A 24,865-nucleotide genomic window follows, 5' to 3' on the forward strand; every position below is an offset into this window, starting at 1 on the left:
AATTAATAACAAAAGATTAAGATTATTAAACTGCTCAATCAGAACAAGTGTTACTTGTTGCACAAACACTCTTTTAAATACTAGACAACCTATACATTTTTCAGTAAAATAAGTAAAAAAGTTACTCAGTTTACTTTAAAATACTGATGGTTCTTTCAGACAGGCAGTATATTGATGAGCTTTAAAGAAAAACTCAACATTAACAGATTAACATGGCAGGAAATAATTGTTGTTTAGAACACGGAACAGCTTGTTGTTGGAGGAGCCAAACTCGAAAACCTTTGATCCGCTGAAGAGATAGTTGAAACCTAAAAATGATAAGTCAGAGTCAGATGGGATTTTATTTTAGATTTTCTCTTGTTACATTTTGTAAAACCCTCACCTTTGTACTGGAAGGCTGCGGTCACCGTCCCTGTCATTCCAGGGAAAACAACTTCCACCGGTTTAGGATAACCTTTCTCCATTCTGCGATGTTCCTCATCATAACTGCACAAGATAAATTCTCGTTACTTGAAGATTCTTGAAAAAGATGACAAGGCTAACTCGATCAGACTGATTTACTGACCTATAAATCTGGCTTTCAGTGAAAAACTGGATTTTGTGGCTGGTCTCATCGTAGAGGACTGCGTTGATTTTCTTAATTTTTTGGCAAACGGAACAGGCTAAAACTTTTGGGATAACCCTGTGCCACATCATAACCATAGAGAGCCAAGACCTTAATTTGTCATATGACATGTAGTTATCTTCACTCTAAAAAAAAAAAAAGGTCTTTATTGGCATCTATGGTTCCACGAAGAACCTTTAACAATCAAGGAACCTTTCCAATAGACAAAAGTTTCTTTATAGCAGAAAAAGGTTCTTTTGATTATTAAAATGTTCTTAAAATGGTTCTTCTTAGTGAACAGTTCTTTGGGGAACCCATTAAGTTTCTTCTATGGCATCGTTGTGAAAACCCACATTTGGAACTTCTTTTGGAAGTTTCTTAATTGTTTTTTTACCTTTGAAAAAGGCTTTGTCCTAAAATGGACTCTCAAATGCTGCATAAATATGGTCTGGAATCTCAGGCCAGAAGCTTTTAATGAGATGTAGTTCAGCAGTTGTGCTCAGGGGATAACTGCGCCAGAAGAAACTGCGAATAAAGCCAGACACCCGTTAGTCAATGAAACGTCAGATCCGACAAGTCATATAACTATCATAAGCTCACATCGACATTTCTGTTTACCTGCCCTTGAAGAACATAATCTCTCCGCGGAGCATGGTGACAGCATCCAGGACCAGGTTGGGATCACATGTGTTTGGGGTAACTGGTGGTGTGGGTTTTACATCATCAGGGTTTGGGCCTGTTCGATAAGTCAAATCATTACAAACACCACTTTCAGGGTCTTTTGAACCATCAACATGATGTAATTTGTAATATCTTACCATAAAAAAGACTGGATTTCATCTACACTATCTTGAGGGAGGAAGAAGGTATAGATATGCATAGGTAGGATACATCAGTGCACCCAGATCCCATGAATTTTCAAGCCCTAAAGTGTCCAAACTCATGAGCAGCAACCAGGAACAAATTGTAACCTGAGGAACACAGTAAGTAGGAATGCAAATACAGTTTGTTTTTATTTAAAGCATTTGTACAAACTGGAGACTCCAGATGAATCCTAACTTTGACGACATCTGTACAAGAACATATCATCATCAAAATGGGCATCACCACCAATACCCTCAAAAGGAGGGAAACCAGAAAACCATTTGGTCCCTCAAAAGGGTAACCATCTCAATGATCTGGAAAGAGGAGGAGATTTGTTTTAAAATGCAATTTTAAATATAAATGTAGAAATAAGCCATCGATTGTGTTTTTGTTCTACTATGAAATACATTATATATATTTCAGGTTTGAGGTAAGGGATGAAGCGAGGACTTAATCTCAGGAAGGAAATTGGCTTTTTATTAGTAAAAAAACAAAAACCAACAACAAAAACTACCCTGTCGGGGAAAACACAACTGGAAACTGGACTGGGCAAGGCAGGACAAGATCAGGCAAGGTACACGACTGGTAACATCAGACAACAAACTCAAACAGGACTGCAAACACAAGGAGAATAAATAGGGTAGCAAACAAGGTAAACGAGGGAGAGCCGTGGGGCAAATGAACCAATAATCAGGTAACAAGGCGTGGGCGTGGTCAAGAAAATAGGCATGAGAGCACTTGGCCAGCAAACACAAATCACAAGCAATTTGCTCAAACAAAACAAGACACAAACAGCTAATGAGAACACTCACAAGCTACGTGTTCACTCAAAACGTGACATGAAAACACGCGGCGTATAAAACACGAGCCGCATGCTACACAGAACGCAACACAAGAATGCCTGGCCAATGAAAACATAAACCAAATGCTTACAAAACACAAGACAACGTGAACCAAGTGAACCAAACCAAACCGATATCACCCCCATTGACTACCATAGTATTTATTTTCCCTACTATGGTAGTAAATGGGGGGCGAGATCTGTTTGGTTTCTGACATTCTTCCAAATGTCTTTCTTTGTGTTCAGCAGAACAAAGAAATTCAGACAGGTTTAGAACTACTTGAGGGTTGAAAATGCTATTTCAAAAAGAAAGTTAATTTTGAACATGCAGCTCCCTAATCAGCCACAAGGGTAAAAAGAGAGGTTGTGAAATGTAAACTGTCCCCCTCTATTGATTGGCACTGGTTTTAGGTCTCTTTCTTCCTGTTGAAGACAGCTATGGCAAAAAGAAAGATTATTTTGCACATGCAATTCTGTATTCAACCAATAAAACCAGTAAAAAGAGAGGCTGTGAAAGACCCCTTGTACTGAAAGACACTGCTTTCATGTCTGTCTTTCTTTTGCACAAAGCTATTACAAAAATAATGTTAATTTTGGACACACAATTCCCTTTTCCACCAGTAGGGGTAAAATGAAAGGATGTGAAAAATGTCCACTGGTCTCCCTGATGGTCAAAGCTATTACAAAAAGAAAGATAAGTTCACTTTCAAATAAAATTTTCCTGATAATTTACTCACCCCCATGTCATCCAAGATGTCCATGTCCTTCTTTCTTCAGTCGAAAAGAAATTTTTTTTGTTGAAAGTTTTTTGATGAAAACATTCCAGGATTATTCTCCTTATAGTGGACTTCAATGGCCTCTAAACAGTTGAAGGTCAAAATTACAGTTTCAGTGCAGCTTCAACAGGCTTTAAATGATACCAGACGAGAAAAAAATTTAAATGTATATGCTTTATATACACAAATGATCACATTCCAAGTGCTTCCACCAAATGAACGCAGCGGCAGTTCCATTTTTTCCGTAAGTAGAATAGGAAAGGTGTAGGACATACAGCGTAAGCTTTTTGAAGAATATGAAAATGCTGTTTTGCCGGAATCACTTGGAAAGCGATCATTTGTTTATTTAAAGCATATACAGGTGTATTTTTTTCGAAAATGACCGATCTTTTTGCTTTATAAGACCCTTATAACTCGTCTGGTATCGTTTAAAGCCCTTTTAAGCTGCACTGAAAATTTTGACCTTCAACCATTTGGAGGCCATTGAAGTCCACTATAAGGAGAATAATCCTGAAATGTTTTCATCAAAAACCTTAATTTCTTTTCCACTCAAGAAAGAAAGACATGAACATCTTGGATGACATGGGGATGAGTGAATTATCAGGAAAATTTCATTTGAAAGTGAACTAATCCTTTAATTTTGGACATGCTATTCCCTTTTCCACCAGCAGGGGTGAAAAAAAAGGTTGTGAAAGTTGTCCATTGTCCTCCTCTATTGATTGACACTGGTTTCATATTTCTGTCTCCCTAATGGAAAAAGCTATTACAAAAAGAAGGTTAATTTTGAACATGCAATTCCCTAATCAGCCACTATGGTGAACTGAAAGGTTGTGAAAGTTGTCCACTGTCCCCCTCTATTGATTGGCACTTGTTTCACGTTTCCATCTTCCTGCTAAAGAAAGTTATTATAAAAATAAATTGAATTTTGGACGTGCAATTACGATTTTCACCAGTAGGTGTAAAATGAGAGGTCCACTGTCCTCCTCTACTGAAAGACACTGGTTTCTTGTCTCTGTCTGTTGCACAAAGCTATCCCAGGTGAAAAAAATGTACACTTCTGTTATGTACTTCAAGTGCTCTAGTTTCACTTACATTTTCAAATGTACTATAAGGGGTATCTAAATAACATACATTAAAGTTAAGAAATCAAGGGTCAAGTGCCCATCTAAAGCAAGCGCTTACCTTCATAACGGTGACTTCAAAGTTTATTATTTTCAATAAAACAGCGCTAAAGCTTCCTGGAGGCTAAGTAAGGGCTGACCATGCAGGGCCAGCGCTAAGGGGGCCAACGTTTTGCCCATGAGCAAATTCGGGGGCCCTGCACGGGCAGCCCTGAGTGTAGGACAGTAGGTCTTAGTGTTTATATCTCATTTTCTTGATTTACAGAGGGTGCCATGTTTTATCATGCCTAATATCGATCTAGCTTACTGCAGTGTGCATTAAAGGGATAGTTCACCCAAAAATGAAAATTATCCCATGATTTACTCACCTTCATCTTCTTTCAGACAAACACAATCTGAGATATATTTAATAATATCCTTACTCTTCCAAAGTTTATAATGGTGAAGCCAATGTAGGGAAGCTAATATGGGGAAATATGTTCCCGTTTACGCGTTCGTTTTAAAAGTCAAGCGGCAGCATTCTGCACTAACTGCAAGCGTGAGAGGGAGGCCTGGTTGACACCAACATAGAGGGCATTACAATAGTCTAAACGAGATGAAATAAAAACATGTATAAGCCTTTCAAAATCATTAAATGACAAAAAAAAGTGTAACAGGATTAGGTGATTGACAGCAGTGTTTGCCTATCAGTGAATAGTACCTCCTATTTAAAGGCCGATTGGCTGTTACCTGGGATGCGTCACGTCCGTTTTCCTCTCTTGTTTTGGCTGTGTTGACGGTGGCTGTGGGTAAGTGTGCTGTGTTTTAATATGGTGACTTAGACATTGTTGGCGTGCATAATCTGAAAACTGTTTATTTAATTAGAGTGCAGTTTCTATATTCTGGTGCTGCTGCCCTTTTTGTGCTGCTTAGTGGGTTTTGATGACTGTTTGCCTCTCAGGTATGCAATGTTAATAGCTCGTTGCGTGGTTAGTATAAAGTGAGTATAGTATATTTAACATTTTTTTTGGTGTAATTTAGTATACATGACTTCCTGTACCCCATGGTGTTAGCGGTGGGTATGACGGTGACAAGCCCATGCCTATGAAGCATTCTATTCGGCGTGATATCCTGATGGTAAGTATTTTTAAGGCAATTTATATCTGGGTGAGCATAATATTACTCTTTTTAACATCTCCTTTTTGTTCGATGTAGGATTCTCCCTCTCGTTCTATGTTGTGATTGTTTGCTGCCGTGATCGTTTATGCCGTGATTGTTTGCTGCCGTGAGCACTTGCTGCTGTCTTCGCGCTGTTAACAGAGCGGCGGTCCATACAGCCGCGCCGACGAAGTCATCAAAGTTTATTAAAGGGGACTGCTGGTTTGATTCTGTTACGTGCCTTTCTAGTGCCCTGCTTCACGTTTTGGTTTATTTTATTATTAGTTATCATGGTTAAATCAGTTAACCTTTTTCTTTTTTCTTTAAGTTTGTGGACATTTGTTTGATGGTATTGCTTTGATTTTTCTTTTTTTTTTTGTGAAACTACAATCTGTCGATATGTGCATGTTTAATCTATGAATGCAATTCAAATCGTGTGGTGATCTACTGTATAGAAGTTGGTGTTTGTAACAATTTCAGGTGATTAACTATCTGATTTTCTGGTTACATTGTTGCTTCTCCTCACTTCTGTTTGTTGATACCACTTATGTGAGGAGTTGCTGCATTGATGATTATATTGCCATTTCTGCCCAGTTTGTTTTATAGTTATTTATTTTCTTTCTGATTTATTGCAGGAGCTGGGGTCCCACGGGTGGTTTGATCTTCCTCCTTGTGGTGGTGGTTCTCCTTCATCGTGTGCGGTGTACACCTTGAGTGTTTGATAGTGTGATTAGAGTGCACGGGTGTGTGTGCGCGTGGAAGTGTGCTTCTTGTGAAACCAAACTCTACATTGATCCCAGCCGTTGGGAACCTCAGCCCCTGCTGTTATTACTCCGTCTTTGTTTTACATATACATACACAAATACATACTACCTCAAGTTGGTTTTGTTTGATATCTTTTTCTTTTTGTAATTTGTGTTCTTGTGTTTGAAGTGGGGTTTCGTGTATTTTTCTGTGATTCATTGTTTTGTATTTTAATTAACTTTTGTATTAATAAACATTTTTGTATTTTTTTATACTCATGTCTCTGGCCTCATTTTGAGGGAACCGAACCTGTGTGCTATATTCCCCAATTTGGGTGGTTTGAGTATTTTCCCTGGGGTTAATCCTTAGGGTGGCGTAGTCGGACTTCATTATTAGTGAACAAAACCTTGGGCTTGTGTCTCAAAATTACACCGCCCCGCCACATTCTGGCGTAGTCGGCAGGATCCCCTCTTGTGTAGTCCAGAGACGTGGGTTTTGTTTGTATATTTGCTTTTTTTTTTTTTTTCTCTCTCTCTCTCTCTTTCTCTCTCTTCTGGTAGGAACCAGACAACAGCAGTCCCTCTTTGCGTGTGCAGTTGCAGATATGGAGGACGAATTGCGTGAGTTAAGAGATTTGGTAGCTCAACTGAAAGCTGATAATGAAAGGCTGCGGCAAGAGCCAGTGTCTGTTGCGCAGCCAGGTCCATCTAATGTTGCTATTCCTGTGGCTGAAAATCCCCCACTTATTGGTGCTGGTGCATCGACAGCGGAGCGGTTTGTTTTCATTCCTCGGGATCGCAAGTGCCCAAAGTTTAGCGGTCGGTCGGGCATTGGCATCAATGAGTGGGTGGAGGAGGCTCAGGCCTGTATGCGGCTTCGCCATCTGTCTACAGCTGATCAGGCATTTTTCTTGTTTGATCATCTGGAAGGAGAGGCGAGGGAAGAAATTCGTTATCGATCGAGGAACGAGAGGGAGGATCCAGATCAAATTATTCAGGTATTGCGTGAATTGTACGGTTGTACAAAGTCTTATGTAGCACTTCAGGAGTCGTTCTTTTCCAGAAGACAACAGGATGGGGAGACGCTGGTGGAGTTCTCCCTGGCCCTGATGAGTCTCCTGGAAAAGGTTAAAAGTCAGTCACCTCACGGCATGCCTAACGCCGAAGTGTTATTAAGAGATCAGTTTGTTGAGTATGTTAACGATTGTGCTCTTCGGCGTGAACTTAAGCAATTTGTGCGTCGTCAACCTACTGCTACATTGTTTGACATTCGCAGCGAAGCTCTTCGTTGGGAAAGAGAGGGTATGCCTGGGGGTACGTGGTCGGAGCCAGTCTGTTCCATCCGCTTATGGCATCCAATATGGGGTACAGGGACATCAGCATGTTAATAGTAGTAGTGGTTCAGTAACGTCAGAAATGAGTGAACTACGGGACATGCTCAGAAAGCAGCAACAACAATTAAATCAGTTAACCCAAAGTATGGCTCAGCTTCAAAATTCTCAGTCACGTTCACGACCATTTAAGGCTAACTTAATTTGCAGAAGGTGTCAGCAACCTGGCCATTTTGCCAGAGATTGCGATGAGGAGCGGAGATCTGCTTCACCATCAGCCCGTGTGAATTCTGCCGTAATGAAGGGTGGACAGTCATCCGCGCAGCCGTCGGAAAACTAGTTCCCACCGAGTTGCAGGGCCACAATTTGGTTGGGAAAAGGATAGGCTCTAAAACTGTAACTGATTTTGATTTTATGTCACGCCTTATGTCTACTTGTCCACAGCTTGTTGTATCTATGGGTGGGGCTCAGATACCTTGCCTGGTGGACACTGGTTCTATGGTGTCCACCATTACTGAGAGTTGGTTTGTGACAAATTTTGGGTCGTGGGGTCAGGAACAGCTTAGATCGTGTCATTGGTTACAACTTCGAGCTGCAAACGGTCTTTCAATTCCTTATGTTGGTTATTTGGAATTAGATGTGGAACTCTGTGGGCGAGTAATTTCAGGCTGCGGCATACTGGTGGTCAGAGATCCTCCCGGTGGTGTGTGTGCAGAAGTTCCTGGGGTGTTAGGTATGAACATCCTGAGCCGCTGCTACCGGGAGCTCTTTGGCCAGCATGGCACAGCTCTCTTTGACTTACCAGTGGTATCACAGGCCCCTAATTTTGTTTTTCAGGCCTTACAGCATTGCCACCAGGTTGACGTTCAGCCAGTTTCAGATGGCGGAGGGCGAGTTAGAGTGCGGGGACGTCGGGCGTGGCGCATCTTGGGTGGCACCATGAAATTGGTTGCTGCAACCTGTTCAGTGCAATATTCGAGTGGTACAGTACTGTTTGAGCCACCAGTTTCTGGTCTACCGGCAGGTTTGCTAGCCTCTCCTGCTCTCTTAAGGGTGGACGGTGGTACAGTTTATGTGCCAGTAGTTAATGTGGGTACTGTAGATGTGGTATTGTACGCTAGCACTGTTATTGGCACTGTGAATAAGGTTGATGTGATTAGTTTGCCCCCGGAGGTCGCAGAAGTTAAGACCGTTACAGCTAAAGGTGAGTACACAGTTTGTGCAGGTTTCCCCTACTGTGCAAGAACAGATAGCCATGTTAGACTTATCTGTGTTGTCAGAAGAAGAACAGGGTAAGGTCAGGGCACTACTGGAGAAGTATGTGCCTGTGTTCTCTGAAAACGATGGGGATTTGGGATGCACAAATTTGATATCCCATGAGATCCCCTTGTTGGATGACATCCCTGTTAGGCAGCGGTTCAGGCGTATTCCTCCATCCGAGTATGAGGTGGTCAAGGCACATATCAATCAATTGTTGGAAACTCAGGTAATTAGAGAGAGCTGCAGTCCCTATGCGTCGCCCATTGTTCTGGTCAAAAAGAAGGACGGTAGTCTGCGCATGTGCGTGGACTACCGTCGCTTAAATTCAAAGACTAGGAAGGATGCGTTCCCTCTACCACGTATAGAGGAGACTCTGGACTCGCTGGCTGGGGCCCGTTGGTTTTCTACCATGGACCTGGCCAGCGGGTACAATCAGGTACCTGTAGCTGAGGGGGACAAATCTAAAACTGCTTTTTGCACCCCGTTTGGCCTCTTTGAGTGGAATAGGATGCCCTTTGGGCTGTGCAATGCCCCAAGCACCTTCCAACGATTGATGGAACGGTTGTTTGGGGATCAGCAGTGCCAGTCCCTCCTCCTTTATCTTGATGATATTGTTGTCTTTTCCTCCTCGGTAGATCAACATCTTGCCCGGATGGAGGTAGTCCTGAGCCGCTTGCAAAGTGAAGGGTTGAAGGCCAAATTATCGAAGTGTGCTTTTTTCAAAAGGGAAGTGCATTATTTGGGGCATGTCATCTCTTCAGATGGAGTTTCCACTGATCCAGGGAAGGTGGAGGCGGTTGCACATGGGCTTTGTCCCACCTGTGTTGGGGTGTTGCGCTATTTTTTGGGATTTGTTAGCTAATACGGCCGGTTTGTGTTGGGTTTTGCCATTTTGGCTGCCCCTCTTCTTTGTTTGGGGGCTCAGCTAGAAAATCCCAAGCGGCCGAAGCAGGGTGTTCAGGAGTTTGCTGAAGCCTGGTCAGCGGAATGTCAGTGTAGCTTTGAGGGTTGAAAGGTAAGTTAACCACAGCTCCAGTGCTTGCTTATGCTGACTTTTCGCTACCTTTTATTTTAGAGGTAGATGCCAGTCATGGAGGACTAGGGGCAGTCCTCTCACAGGAGCAACAAGGTAAAGTACGCCCTATAGCTTATGGTAGCCGCAGTCTTAGGCCCACTGAGCGCAATACATCCAATTACAGTTCAATGAAACTGGAGTTTTTTGGCGCTCAAGTGGGCCATGACTGAAAAATTTAGGGAATACTTGCTGGGCCATAAATGTGTGGTTTTTACTGACAACAACCCCCTCAGCTACCTGACTTCTGCAAAGTTGGGTGCCATGGAGCAGCGTTGGGCTTCCCAATTGGCATCATTTGATTTTGAGATCAAATATAGGTCAGGGAGAAACAACCGCAATGCTGATGCCTTGTCGCGTCAAAACTTTTCAGGTACAGGGGTGGTACATGAGTTTTGTCCTGCTGTGGCTGTTCCAGTGGCATTGCAGCAAGCTGCCCAAGGTGGATTGGTGACCTCGGTCAATCAGGTTACCTCATTTCCTTGTACTTCAATTAGTGACATGAGTGCTCAGCAGGTAGCAGACTCAGTCATAGGTGAGTTGTTGGTTTTGGAGGCGCAAGTTGCCCCCAACTCCTGAAGAGCGTAAGAAACTCTCCAGATTGGCAGTTATTCTGCTCCGTCAATGGGACCGCCTAGTGGAGACTGATGGAGTGCTCTATCGGCGTGTATTGCGCTCAGATGGTGGAGAGGAAATCTTCCAGGTATTATTGCCTGCAGCCATGAAACAGGATGTCTTGATCCAGCTTCACCAACAGCATGGGCATCAGGGGGTAGAACGCACATTTCAGCTAGTGCGGCAGCGGTGCTATTGGCCTGGCATGTCTGCAGACATTACCCGCTGGTGCCAGGAGTGTGAGCGGTGCCAGTGTGCCAAAGGCGTCCCCTCTGCACCTGGTAGTTTCATGGGACATTTGTTGGCTGCTCGGCCAAATGAAATTTTGGCCTTGGATTTCACAGTGTTAGAGCCCTCAAGGTCTGGCCTTGAAAACGTGTTAGTTATGACCGATGTTTTTACAAAATACACCTTGGCAGTACCCACTAGAGACCAACGGGCAGAGACTGTAGCTCAGGTTCTTGTGGTAGAGTGGTTTTGTAAATTCGGTGTGCCGGGTCGTATTCACTCCGACCAAGGTCGGAATTTTGAATCCGTCCTACTTCAACAGCTTTGCAGTTTGTATGGAGTCGAGAAGTCACGTACGACCCCATATCACCCGGCCGGAAACGGTCAGTGCGAACGTTTCAATAGAACGTTGCATGATCTGTTGCGCACTTTGCCGCTTTCCAAAAAGGGTGATTGGCCACTTTGCCTCCCACAAGTACTCTTTGCATATAACACCACTCCCCATCAGACAACGGGGGGAATCCCCGTATTTTTTAATGTTCGGGCAGGAACCCAGACTTCCGGTTGACTTCTTGCTGGGCAGAGTCCAAGAGCCGTTGGCCGGCAGCGTTAATAGGTGGATTCTGGAGCAGCAGGATCGGTTGCAAGTTGCGTTTGAGAGTGCTCGTGAACGTTTGGGTGCTGCAGCCGATCGGCGAAAGGCTCGGCATGACCAGCAGGTAAGGGGAGCACCACTGAAGGAGGGTCAATTGGTATACCTCCGTGATCATAGTGTGAGGGGTAGATGTAAAATCCAAGACCTGTGGAGTTCAGTGGTGTACCAGATCATGAGAGCACCCAAGGAAGGTGGGGCAGTATATACCATTGCTCCTACCATGGATTTGGGAAAAGTAAAGCATGTGCACCGGTCCTTGCTGAAGGCCCAGATCTGTCAGGATCTGCCTACTGGGTTGCCTGATAGTCCGGTGGCTGAGTCTTTGCAGCCTCCGGAAGAGGGGTATGATGATGAGGAGGATTTGTTTGTCTTAGTGCCAGAGACACCACAACTTGGAGGTAGGACGAGGCTACAGGACATTGGTCCTTCTCTTCCTCAGACCTCTGGTGTCCGGCAAGCTGTGGAAACCCCTAGGGTAACAGAGGTTGAGGTGGGCTCACAGCCAGTTGTATTGCCTTCCAACTCATTAGAGGTAGGTGAGGTTACGGTAAGAAGGACTGGGAGGAGGACGGCAGGTCAGCACTCTAATTTGCACCACCTCCTCGAACAGTGGGGGCAGGTTCAGTGGCCAGTATAGTGAGTAGTACAGCTGGTACCCTGTTCCGGCCTTGGAACTGAGTTCCTAGGTGGGATTTTGTTTGATTCACCGTCGGGACGACGTTGCAGAAACTGGGGATGGAATGTAACAGGATTAGGTGATTGACAGCAGTGTTTGCCTATCAGTGAATAGTACCTCCTATTTAAAGGCCGATTGGCTGTTACCTGGGATGCGTCACGTCCGTTTTCCTCTCTTGTTTTGGCTGTGTTGACGGTGGCTGTGGGTAAGTGTGCTGTGTTTTAATATGGTGACTTAGACATTGTTGGCGTGCATAATCTGAAAACTGTTTATTTAATTAGAGTGCAGTTTCTATATTCTGGTGCTGCTGCCCTTTTTGTGCTGCTTAGTGGGTTTTGATGACTGTTTGCCTCTCAGGTATGCAATGTTAATAGCTCGTTGCGTGGTTAGTATAAAGTGAGTATAGTATATTTAACATTTTTTTTGGTGTAATTTAGTATACATGACTTCCTGTACCCCATGGTGTTAGCGGTGGGTATGACGGTGACAAGCCCATGCCTATGAAGCATTCTATTCGGCGTGATATCCTGATGGTAAGTATTTTTAAGGCAATTTATATCTGGGTGAGCATAATATTACTCTTTTTAACATCTCCTTTTGTTCGATGTAGGATTCTCCCTCTCGTTCTATGTTGTGATTGTTTGCTGCCGTGATCGTTTATGCCGTGATTGTTTGCTGCCGTGAGCACTTGCTGCTGTCTTCGCGCTGTTAACAGAGCGGCGGTCCATACAGCCGCGCCGACGAAGTCATCAAAGTTTATTAAAGGGGACTGCTGGTTTGATTCTGTTACGTGCCTTTCTAGTGCCCTGCTTCACGTTTTGGTTTATTTTATTATTAGTTATCATGGTTAAATCAGTTAACCTTTTTCTTTTTCTTTAAGTTTGTGGACATTTGTTTGATGGTATTGCTTTGATTTTTCTTTTTTTTTTGTGAAACTACAATCTGTCGATATGTGCATGTTTAATCTATGAATGCAATTCAAATCGTGTGGTGATCTACTGTATAGAAGTTGGTGTTTGTAACAATTTCAGGTGATTAACTATCTGATTTTCTGGTTACATTGTTGCTTCTCCTCACTTCTGTTTGTTGATACCACTTATGTGAGGAGTTGCTGCATTGATGATTATATTGCCATTTCTGCCCAGTTTGTTTTTATAGTTATTTATTTTCTTTCTGATTTATTGCAGGAGCTGGGGTCCCACGGGTGGTTTGATCTTCCTCCTTGTGGTGGTGGTTCTCCTTCATCGTGTGCGGTGTACACCTTGAGTGTTTGATAGTGTGATTAGAGTGCACGGGTGTGTGTGCGCGTGGAAGTGTGCTCTTGTGAAACCAAACTCTACATTGATCCCAGCCGTTGGGAACCTCAGCCCCTGCTGGTATTACTCCGTCTTTGTTTTACATATACATACACAAATACATACTACCTCAAGTTGGTTTTGTTTGATATCTTTTTCTTTTTGTAATTTGTGTTCTTGTGTTTGAAGTGGGGTTTCGTGTATTTTTCTGTGATTCATTGTTTTGTATTTTAATTAACTTTTGTATTAATAAACATTTTTGTATTTTTTTATACTCATGTCTCTGGCCTCATTTTGAGGGAACCGAACCTGTGTGCTATATTCCCCAATTTGGGTGGTTTGAGTATTTTCCCTGGGGTTAATCCTTAGGGTGGCGTAGTCGGACTTCATTATTAGTGAACAAAACCTTGGGCTTGTGTCTCAAAATTACACCGCCCCGCCACAAAAGCTTAACTTTAGATAAAAGTTTTTAAAAGCCTTAACTGCTAAAAACTTGGCTTGACTACAGAGTTTATTTGTTTGTCAAGTTTAAAATCCATATCCATTATTACACCCAGATTTTTAACAGTGAACATAGGGAAGCAAAGGGCCTAAATCAGTGTTAGAGGTCTTATTAGTAGAGTTTGGATCAAATATCATGATTTCCGTCTCATTTAAATGTAAAAAACTTAGGGCCATCCAATCTTTAATGTCTTTGAGGCAGTCAAACAGAAGTTTTAAAGGACTGGCATCTTTGCGTTTCAGTGGCAGATACATTTGTGTGTCATCTGCATTACAGTGAAACGAAATGTCCTATTTCCTGAGAATGGACCCTAATGGGATCATATCGATCATATGCAGGAAAAAAGCATTGAGGGAAAACAGAATAGATGATTCAATGTCAAATGTTCAATACATTTAACAGTCATTTGTCACCACCTAGTGGTGTAACAATGTAATCGATACAATTTGCATTCAAAATGTGTTTTTGCTCTATTTTGCTCACAACTGTAGTTTTTATATCCAAACTGTAAACTTTTTTCCCCAGTACTTCTGAGATATATGAATATTTGTAACACAGAAATGATGATACTGAGTGGTTGGAAACACTGTTTTTGAAGCTGTTTGTTACCTAAGCTGTACATGACAACTGCTCTTTCTGGCTCAGCGGTAGTGCGAACACAGGTCTGATCATAGGTTTGGAGTGATTTTGTCAGAGGTTTAATACAAAAATAGAAAAATAAGTTCTTTGTTATGTAGTAACTTGAGTAGTTTTTCAGCAAACTACTTATTTACTCTTACTTGAGTCATATTATTTTTCAGTACTTCTACTTGTACTCTAAATTATTTCTTAAGTAGCAATACTTTTATTTAAGTACAATTGTTTAGTACTATTCAGAGAATCAAGGTTACATACGTAACCAAGACCAAAGTCACTTTAAGACAAGTCATTTCACTCACCTTTGAAACGCCTCTCGGGACTCGGGCATCCTGGGCATCATGCAGCTCATATTTCTTTGAATGGGGAAACATCAAATTCTCCAGAGCTGTTCACCAAGCTTTCGCTTAAATTTCATATTTGAAAAACCAATGAAATCTGACAACTGTCATATAATTATTATTTTTTTTAAAAACTGTAACTCGTCATAACTGCGTCTTTAACTGACGTTCTGTTGCTTAGTTACTCAACCTGTAACTGTTTAAACTACCCTGTCAATCATCTTGTCACAGTTAAAATCCTCCACATTGAATTAAATTTATTTTCCTACCGTTTCGGAGAGAAATGTAGTCGCACGTTGATCTGCTAGTCATGGGTCTTTCATGCAGAGAACTCCTCATCTTTGCATAATGATGCATTTAAAAGTTAATGACCAAACACATCGTTAAAAAAGTTTACAATGCTGCTGCAGATGAAATATAATGTGGATAACATTTAATAAATATCTTTTTGTCAGGTTAGACACTGCTTATTAATCATTCAAGCCCCTTTATCTAAACCGTCGTACCTCGCACGTCCGTCATGTTTGTAGTTTTAAACACTTTTTATTCGTATTTGTAGTTCTAATCGAATCCTCGTCCACAGCGCAATGTGTTATGGGCAATATTAGCCGTTAGAAGTGTGCACGGATCTGCACTTCGAATTCTAACCGGAAAAAGTACACCATCCGGGTATCTTTGGAATACTCATTTCAACATACTACGATTTGGGACATACTAATTTTTTAAAAAAATTCGAATACTATTTAGGACGCATAGTATGCGAATTGGGACGCAGCAGCAACTATCGGTGCGTTCCAAACGGGATATATCGCCCTCCGAAGGGCACTTCGGAGTGAAAATAATCATGGCCGCCATATTGAAGGGTCGTTCCAAACCAAAGTGCTCAAAACTGGCCACATTAAAGGGCCCTTCGGAATGAAGGATTTCGAAGGGAACAACTGATGGACACTTCGGGCCCCCATGATCCTTTGCATAGGGAAGTTGTTTGACGTCACAGAATGGGTACAGGAGGTTAGGAGTTCGATTTTAACTATAAAGGTATGTATAATATTTTTCTGTACTACTGTAATATTTATACGAGTTAGATTTGGTACATTATTATGGTCAAAATTACATTGTACTTAAAAAAAAAATACTTTACAGCTCATTTATCAGTCCATTCAAATGTTTCAAATACATAGATACAAAATAGCCTACATGCGGTAAACCTAAAATAAATAAATAAATAAATAAATAATAACGTTAAACAAAAGGCGCAGCTTGCACAATTTATCATCCTTGATTGTCTCGTTAAGATGATGCTGAAGTGCGTTCCAAAAGAACATTTTTTTTTACCCCTACACCCTTCATCCCTTCGAAGCTCTCACTCCGGAGGGTAAACCCTCTGAAGGGATTAGGGCATAGTGATGAGCCCTTCCGAATGGAACGCAGGGTATGACTTTACCAGTCGGCGATTGGCTCTTATTCAGAAGGTGGGACTTATTCCGCCATATTCACTTTCTCCCATTCAAAACAATACGAGTCGTGACACGTCTTGTGTTATTCTATAGTCTTTGCCAAGACGTTCCCTTTCATGGGTTCCCTCAATGCTGTGTACTGTCGCTATGGGAACAATATACCATAATGCCTTCACATACCTGAAGATAGCTGGAAGACCAAGAAAAGAGTCTGCTCAGCTCAAGCAGATAAAACAAACCTGTAGAACTGTAGAACTTGATAAAGGTATTCAGAGGACCATCCTGCCGCAACCCAGATATCTTCCAACGAAGAGCCTTTAAAAAGAGCCTGAGAAAAAGACATTCCTCTGGTGGAATGAGCATGCACACCTGTAGAAGTCATGCCACGCGCCTTATAGGCCGCAGAAATAGCCTCAATCACCCAATGAGACATTCTCTGTTTGGTGATGGCAGCTCCTTTGTTTTTGCTGCCAAAACATACAAACATTTGGCCAGATGGATTGTGGATCTGCCAATTGGAGTGTGTGGTCAACTTAGATCTTCAAAGCCCTCACCAGGCATAGACCAAGAAGTAATATGTCATTCTCAGTCCCCAAATCAAGAGGGGAAAAAGCCTCCAAGACCACCTGCTGGAAGCGAAATGGGGTTGATGCTAGGGGTTGAACAACTTCAGATTTTTTAAAGTCAAAGAAGAGCAGTGTTTTTCCCGAGTTTTTGTTGTGGACAGCAGCACTAACTTTTGTCACAGATGGTGGCAGACCAAAGCTGCTGAGAGTCTTGGGATAGCCCGGCTCAACATTGTTTCCATTAAAAGCCCAGACTTGTTTCCCTATAAATAAATACAGGCCACAATGAGAGTTTTTGTAGTTGCCAGATTGTTTGAGAAAGATACCTTTAAAAAAGAAAACTTTATCTTGCACTGGATCCTCATAAGCAGCATCTATATTATCCAGGGCATTTGGCAGGAATCTCTTGATCAGAAGTTGAGATACACTTCTGCTCGGAGAACTACACCAGAAAAAGCTGCACAGAGACACATTAAGTCAATCCATTTAAATTTTATAGGTCTATATATAAAACATAAACACAGGATTGTTTTCTGTTTTTGTGTATCACCTATCCTTGAAGAACATTGTTTCTACCCTAAAAGTTGTAACTACATCCAAGATCAGGTTAAAGTTACAAGCTCTAGTAGTCGTTTGAACAGGTGGATCTGATGGGAATACCACATAGTAAACAAACAATTGAATATATTTGATTATAGATGTACACTTAAAGATCATATTCTTACACATTGACTGAATCCCTCTAATGTCATCAGAGTGCAGAGAGAAACGATCCGGATCAGTGAAGCTGTATGTGGGAAACATCAGAGCACCAGGATTGTTGGAATGAGAAAGACCCAAAGAGTGACCAAATTCATGGGCAGCCACCAAGAACAGGTAGAACAGTTTAGGTACAAATGAAAAAGTTTAATTGACACTTTGTTACATGAAATAAAAGTGGTGCCAAAGTCAAAGCTCTGAAAACAAAAAAAAATTACCTCCTGATGAGCGGAAGGTAAAAAACTCATCATCATCGAAATGTGCATCTCCACCCATTCCAGGTGAGGGAGCAAAAGCATGAGCCAAAGTGCCTTGTGGTCCATCAAATGGGTAAGCATCACCATGATCTGTAGGAAAGGGTTAGCTAGTTTTAATTTTAGGAGTTTTATGTGTATAAATTTGCAAAATTCTCTTTTGAATTGAATGGATTCGCTGTCAGCCCAAATATTCATATCCCTTCCATAATAATTTTACTGAACAATGTTTCATATATGATTATTACTGTGAGATAGAATCCAAAATATTATCAAGTTTAAATTTTAGTTAAAATAATTCATCAAAATAAAAAGCACATAGCTAATAAACAATAGATGATCAGATAAATGGTTAGATAAAACTTACTTTTTGTAGCAAAGAAGATCATGATGTCAGCTGTGCCACCGTAGATCCGGGTGAATCTCAGAGGAGTGACATCTGCCCACACTTGCAGGGCCCTTTTGATGGAATCATCCACCTCTGCTACTGACATGTCAGGAGTGTAGTTCACAATCCTGTGGAAAAGGCCCATAGTCTGTATCTGCATCTTTTTTTCTGTGACACCAAGAGAACTGATATTATACCTGTAAGTGAGCTTGTTGGTCTGCCATTTAGGTCTGTCTTCAAATGTGGAGTACGCAGCAACATCTGGAACTCCACAGCGGGGCTTCTTCATCACCTCCAGCGTTTTTTTGTCCAGTGTTCCAGTGACATTGAGCCCAAAAAACTTCTGCATCTCTCTCAATTTCTCGGGCAGTGGATCCGGCTTTTCCCCTACAGCAACAGTATTGATATATTTCAGATTGTAGAAGCTCTCCAGTTAATTCTAAAGAACACAAAAAGAATTATTGGAAGAATTAGGCCTATGACCAAAGACAAAACAAGCAAATATATATATATATATATATATATATATATATATATATAACCCCAAATCTTTGCAATTCCATAATCATCAGCAGGCTGTTCAATTGGTATTGCGTGAATAACAAGCACCAGGCTTGTGAGAAAACACAGCTCGCGGTGAATCCTCCTCATGTCGTACATGCTTTCCTTCTGATAGACAAATGTCTTATGAAGACTTATATACTCTTAAAATGGTGAGGTGTTGAGGCACAGGTGAAATTATCAGCCACAAACTTCTGTAAGTAATCCATCAAACTGACAGGCAAGACAATAACGACAGGATTTTCAATTTTCTTTACAGCCTTTTCCTCCTCGCCCAGATTTGTATTATTTCTCTTCCTTAAGCCTTTATTTAACAGCAACATTTCTACGCATTTCTATGTATTATAAACACAAACAAGGGCAACATGGTAATAATGTTTTTTAAAATGCTTTACAGGGTGGTCTTATTCAACTTAAATTAACTAAATAATATAAAGTCCAATATAAAACACCCAGTGCGTATTGCAAAATCAGGAAGAAAGTAACTTTTTGAATAAAATTTAAACAAATAGGATGGTTTTTGCAGGGAATTCTGGCAATGGCCATTTATACTTTTTACTCATAAAAAAACAAAAAACATAGTTTTAACATTTTTTTTACCTTAAATGTCTGCATATTGTTAAATATTATAGAGTTGCATCATAAGCTAATTCATACTTTTATCTTCTAAAATGAAAAATCTTATATAATTAATTACTGTAAATTTTAATATTACTTACGTTTAACCAATTAACAAAGTTAGTTATAAATTGCTAAAATATACACCTCGTAAATATACACATCGTGTAGATTTTAAAATCTTGCTACTTACTTATAAAGCTCTAAATGGTTTAGCTCCCCAGTACGTAAGTGAGCTCTTAATGCATTATAGTCCTTCACGTTTATTGCGATCTCAGAATTTAGGCCAGTTGATAATACCTAGAATATCAAAATCAACTGAAGGCGGCAGATCCTTCTCCTATTTAGCACCTAAACTCTGGAACAATCTTCCTAGCATTGTTCGGGAAGCAGACACACTCTGTCAGTTTAAATCTAGACTAAAAACACATCTCTTTGCTCTTGCATACACATAACACATTATCAATACATTAACATTTTTCAAATCCGTTAAAGGATTGTTACGCTGCAATAATTAGGTCGGCCGGAACCGAGAACATTTCCTATAACACTAGATATACCTGTACATCAGAATAAGAATGGCATCTACGCTAATATCTGTCTCTCTGCTTATCCTGAGGTTTGCCGGGTGCTGGATCCAGGCCGTATCCAGATCAGATGGAGAACCTGTGTCTGGACCTGACTACAACGTAGCCCAGGAGACAATGGGCCTAAAGATCCAATTCTGGCTGCATCTATAATTCAGATTTTTAATCCCCGTATCCGCTTACATATATTTATATATAATCTATTTTTAATCTCTATAATAAAAATGTACAATTCAGATTTTGATCTCCATATACATTTACATATATATATCTTCCAAGGGGTTTTTTCCCTCCTAGGACTTTTTTCCCAGTGCTAGCACGCTGGGTTTTTCTCCTAGGGGGTTTTTTCCACCCCTGGAAGTCAGCCGACATTGGCTTAATGTAGCACCATCTTGTATATGTTACATATTACCACGCTTGTTTGTACAGTTTTAACCACTTCCCTTTTTTTTTTCTGTGCTTCTAATATGTAAAGCTGCTTTGAAACAATTACCAATTGTAAAAGCGCTATATAAATAAATTTGACTTGACTTGACTTGACCTCCTCTCATAACCTCAAAAGGAAAATTGGGACTTTATTTACTTATAAAAAAAGTAAAAGTTGTATTTTTTAGGGCTAGGGTTTCTGTTGCACTTCATTTCAGAACAAAAGAAATCAATAGGAAATCCCCAAATAAGAGAAGAAAGCTTGGCATGTATGTGCAAAGACAGTGTTTGGGGTATTATTAGAGATCTGCAGGTCAACCGTTGTCACTTGTTATTGTCAGATAAATGAGTAATATTTTATAATGATGACTGAGGCTTCATTATAAGCACAAGCACCATATCACGAAAGTGGTCCATTTAACTTGTGCAGTATATTTCAACTCTTCTGAAGCCTTATGATAGTTGGGATGTTGGCGACAGATTAAAATTTTGCCAATCATTCAACAGCAAATGGGATGCCAACTGTGTAGAAATGCAGAAACATGCCTCCAGAAGTTAGCTCAACACTTAGGTATAGGTCAGCCAAAAATGAAGATTCTGTCATCATTTACTCACCCTCAAGTTGTTCCAAACCTGTATGCATCTCTTTCATATGTTGAACACAAAAGAAGATCTTTTCAAGAATGCTGGTAACCAGTTGACAGTAGCCATTGACTGCCATAGAAATTCTTTCCAATATATGGAAACAGAAATTTCATTTTTGGCTGAACTTTTAACAGGTCTGTGTAGCTTTTGAACACAATAAAAACGTGAGGGTCTATGGTGGGTGCATGTGAAGACTTTTTTTTATTAGTATTATTCACATTTATGGGTAGCCAAACTTTTGTAAAAAAAAAATGGAAAGAATACTATAGAAGTCTGTGGAGCCCATCAACTGTTTGGTTTCTCAAATTTTGTCAAAATATCTTCTTTTGTGTTCAGCAGAAGAAAGAATATATGTTTTATAGGTTTCATAAGTTTGGAACAACTTGAGAGTGAGTAAATGATGACAGAATTTTAATTTTTGGGTGAACTATCCTTTTAAAATCGAATTCTTATTTACAAAAACAGCCTGGCAGGAGAACAGAAATCTCCACAGGCATGAGCTAAAAAGAAAATTATGGGTGCTGGAAATATAGAACATGGAGGTTTGAATTAGTGTGAAAGTGTTTGTGTGTGTAAAACATTATTAAAAATATTTTGGTGGAAGTTTTAAATCAAATGTCATAATTAGATGTTATAACTAAGAGACAAGAGAATCTGCTGATTCAACATCCATCAACATGAGCACAAATCAAAAAAAAATTAAACTGAAATTTCATTTATGCATATTTTTACACTGTAGATAATTGTACTGCAAATAATATTTAATTGGATAACCAGTCTTGTGTCTCAGTCTGCCCTACTTTACACTCCCACATTTGGTGTCAGGCAAAATTAATAAACAGGCAAAAATAATAAATAACATAAACAAGATTGTTTATCAAACTGCTCAAATCTTTATTTTGAAATTGCATCAATCAGAACACAAGTTTCACTTGTTGCACATTCACTCTTTTAAACGATACAAGACAATCTATAAATCTTTCAGTAAAATAAGTTAAAAAGTTAATAAGTTACTCAGTAATTTACTTTAAAATACGGACGGTTCAAATTTTCCTTCAGACAGGCAGTAAATTGTTGAGCTTTAAAGAAAAACTCAACATTAACAGATTAACATGGCAGGAAATAATTGTTGTTCAGAACACGGAACAGCTTGTTGTTGGAGGAGCCAAACTCGAAAACCTTTGATCCGCTGAAGAGATAGTTGAAACCTAAAAATGATCATGAAAGACAGAGTTAGATGGGATTTTATTTTAGATTTTCTCTTGTTACATTTTGTAAAACCCTCACCTTTGTACTGGAAGGCTGCGGTCACCGTCCCTGTCATTCCAGGGAAAACAACTTCCACCGGTTTAGGATAACCTTTCTCCATTCTGCGATGTTCCTCATCATAACTGCACAAAATAAATTCTCGTTACATGAAGATTCTTGAAAAAGATGACAAGGCTAACTCGATCAGACTGATTTACTGACCTATAAATCTGGCTTTCAGTGAAAAACTGGATTTTGTGGCTGGTCTCATCGTAGAGGACTGCGTCGATTTTCTTCACTTTTTTTGGCAAACGGAACAGGCTGAGACTCTGGGGAAAACCCTGTGCCAAATCATAACCATAGAGAGCCCAGACGTTCTCTCCTGAGGTGTGACAACATATTGAAATTATATTTCATTTCTCACATTTGGAACTTCTTTTGGAAGAGTGTTATATTGATATGGTTTTTACCTTTGATAAGGAAGACTTTGTCCTGCAATGGACTCTCAAATGCTGCATCGATATATTCAGGAATCTCAGGCCAGAAGCTTTTAATGAGATGTAGTTCAGCGGTTGTGCTCAGGGGATAACTGCGCCAGAAGAAGCTGCAAATAAAGACACCAGTGGGTCAGATCCGACTCGTCTTATGTATCATCATAACCATCATAAGCTCACATCGACATCAGAAAGCATTTCTGTTTCTGTTTACCTGCCCTTGAAGAACATTATCTCTCCGCGGAGCATGGTGACAGCGTCCAGGACCAGTTTGGGATCACATGTGTTTGGGGTAACGGGTGGTGTGGGTTTTACATCATCAGGGTTGATATCAGGGTTTTTTCCTGTTCGATAAAAATGTCAAATCATTAAAAACGCCACTTTCAAGGTATTTTAAGCCATCACCAGTATTTGTAATTTGTAATATCTTACCATAAAGAGACTGGATTCCGTTGACATCATCTTGAGGGAGGGAGAAGGTATCGGCGTCTCTGTAAACGTAGGTAGGATACATCAGTGCACCCGGATCCTGGGAATGTTCAAGACCTAGAGAGTGTCCGAACTCGTGGGCAGCAACCAGGAACAAATTGTAGCCTAAGGAAAACAGTAAGTGGGAATGTGAGTACAGTTGGTTTTTATTTTAAGCATTGGTACAAACTGGAGACTTTTCCAGATGAACCCTAACCTTCAGGAGATCTGTACAAGAACGTCTCATCATCGTCAAAATGGGCATCACCACCGAGGCCCTCATATGGAGGGAAGGCATGAGCCAGAAAACCATTGGGCCCGTCAAAGGGGTAACCATCCCGATGATCTGGAAAGAAGAGGAGATTTGTTTTAAAATGTACTTTCATATATATAACATATTTATATACATACACACATGTATGTATATGAATATATACATTTGTATACATTGACATTATTTCCAATTTTTTATCTCTATTTTTTGTTATATATATATACACACACACACACACACACACATATATATATATATATATATATATATATATATATATGAAATAAAAAAAAATATATATAATTATTGCTCATTATTTTCACAATTTTATATTTACTTGTGTTTTCAGACTTTTTCACTTGTTTCTAATCTGTTTTATATTCAAAAAGAAGTAAAGAAACCTACCAGTGCAATAAGACAAAATCTCACACTACAAACACATTCTCTGAAAACAAGTCTTAATAGTACATTTATCTTGATTTGATTTTTTTTTTTTTTTAGATATTTTAACTGGAAAATGAGACAAAAATGTTCTATAACTCTTAAGAGATTTCAGTGAAGTGACAGTAAAATTTGTATGCATCTTTCATTTACTCTACATCCACATTTAGTGCATTATTTTTAGGTGTGCTTTCTACAAAAATCCCACTTTTTCTCATGTATCATCTTGTTAATGATAAATTTAAAAAAACTGACCTCCAACAACAAAGGAGATCATGATGTCAGCTGTGCCGCTGGAGATCCGGGTGAATCTCAGAGGAGTGACATCTGCCCACACTTGCAGGGCCTTTTTGATGGAATCATCCACCTCTGCTACTGACATGTCAGGAGTGTAGTTCACAATCCTGGCAAAAAAAAGACAGCAAAATAAATGTTCCAAGTCCTTTTTAATGGTTTTGTGTTAAACGAGTGTTAGCAGGTCTTACCTGTAGGTCAGCTTATGTTTTTTCCACTTGTAGTCCCCTGCAAAAGTGGAGTACGCCGCAATATCTGGAACTCCGCAGCGCGGCTTCTTCATCACCTCCACCGTCTCATCATTCAGCTTGCCTGTTACTTTGAGTCCAAAAAACTGCTGCATCTCTTTCAACCTCAAACTCATGGCACTGGAGCGTCTTTCAGTGTCAGAAGAGGTCTGCTTTGGCAAGCCATATAATCTATTCAGGTAATTCTGAAAAAAATAAATAAATAAACAATCAAAGTTAGTTTGCAAACTGTATCTTATAGAGATGTCAAACGTGTTAACGGTACATTCAGTGTGCAAATTACCTCAGCAATGTTCTCTCGGTCTTCATCAGCAGGTGGCGCTATTGGGCTGGTGTAACCAGAGACCACCAAAGTGATAAGAACGCACAGCTTGTAGTAGCTCTTCATGTTGCTTCTCCTTCAAAAGACTAATGCTGCCTGTGTTTTGCTCCCCTCTTAA

At 40.3% G+C, this 24,865-nt stretch overlaps 1 protein-coding gene and 1 pseudogene across 1 annotated transcript; both read right to left on the reverse strand.

The window, feature by feature from the left end:
- Window positions 1-156: 156 nt before the first annotated feature.
- LOC137028611 (collagenase 3-like) lies at window positions 157-19,297 on the reverse strand (annotated as a pseudogene).
- Window positions 19,298-21,828: 2,531 nt separating this feature from the next.
- Window positions 21,829-24,865, reverse strand: LOC137028607 (collagenase 3-like). The gene is made up of 10 exons (XM_067397617.1): window positions 24,709-24,865; window positions 24,369-24,610; window positions 24,139-24,287; window positions 23,386-23,514; window positions 23,133-23,294; window positions 22,915-23,044; window positions 22,677-22,810; window positions 22,429-22,588; window positions 22,246-22,349; window positions 21,829-22,166 (listed from the first exon to the last, which is right to left on the reverse strand). The coding sequence occupies exons 1-10, from the start codon at window positions 24,811-24,813 to the stop codon at window positions 22,066-22,068; spliced, it is 1,416 nt and encodes a 471-aa protein (XP_067253718.1). The 5' UTR covers window positions 24,814-24,865; the 3' UTR covers window positions 21,829-22,065.

This window comes from Chanodichthys erythropterus, chromosome 10 (assembly GCF_024489055.1).
Source record: "Chanodichthys erythropterus isolate Z2021 chromosome 10, ASM2448905v1, whole genome shotgun sequence".
Taxonomy (NCBI): domain Eukaryota; kingdom Metazoa; phylum Chordata; class Actinopteri; order Cypriniformes; family Xenocyprididae; genus Chanodichthys; species Chanodichthys erythropterus.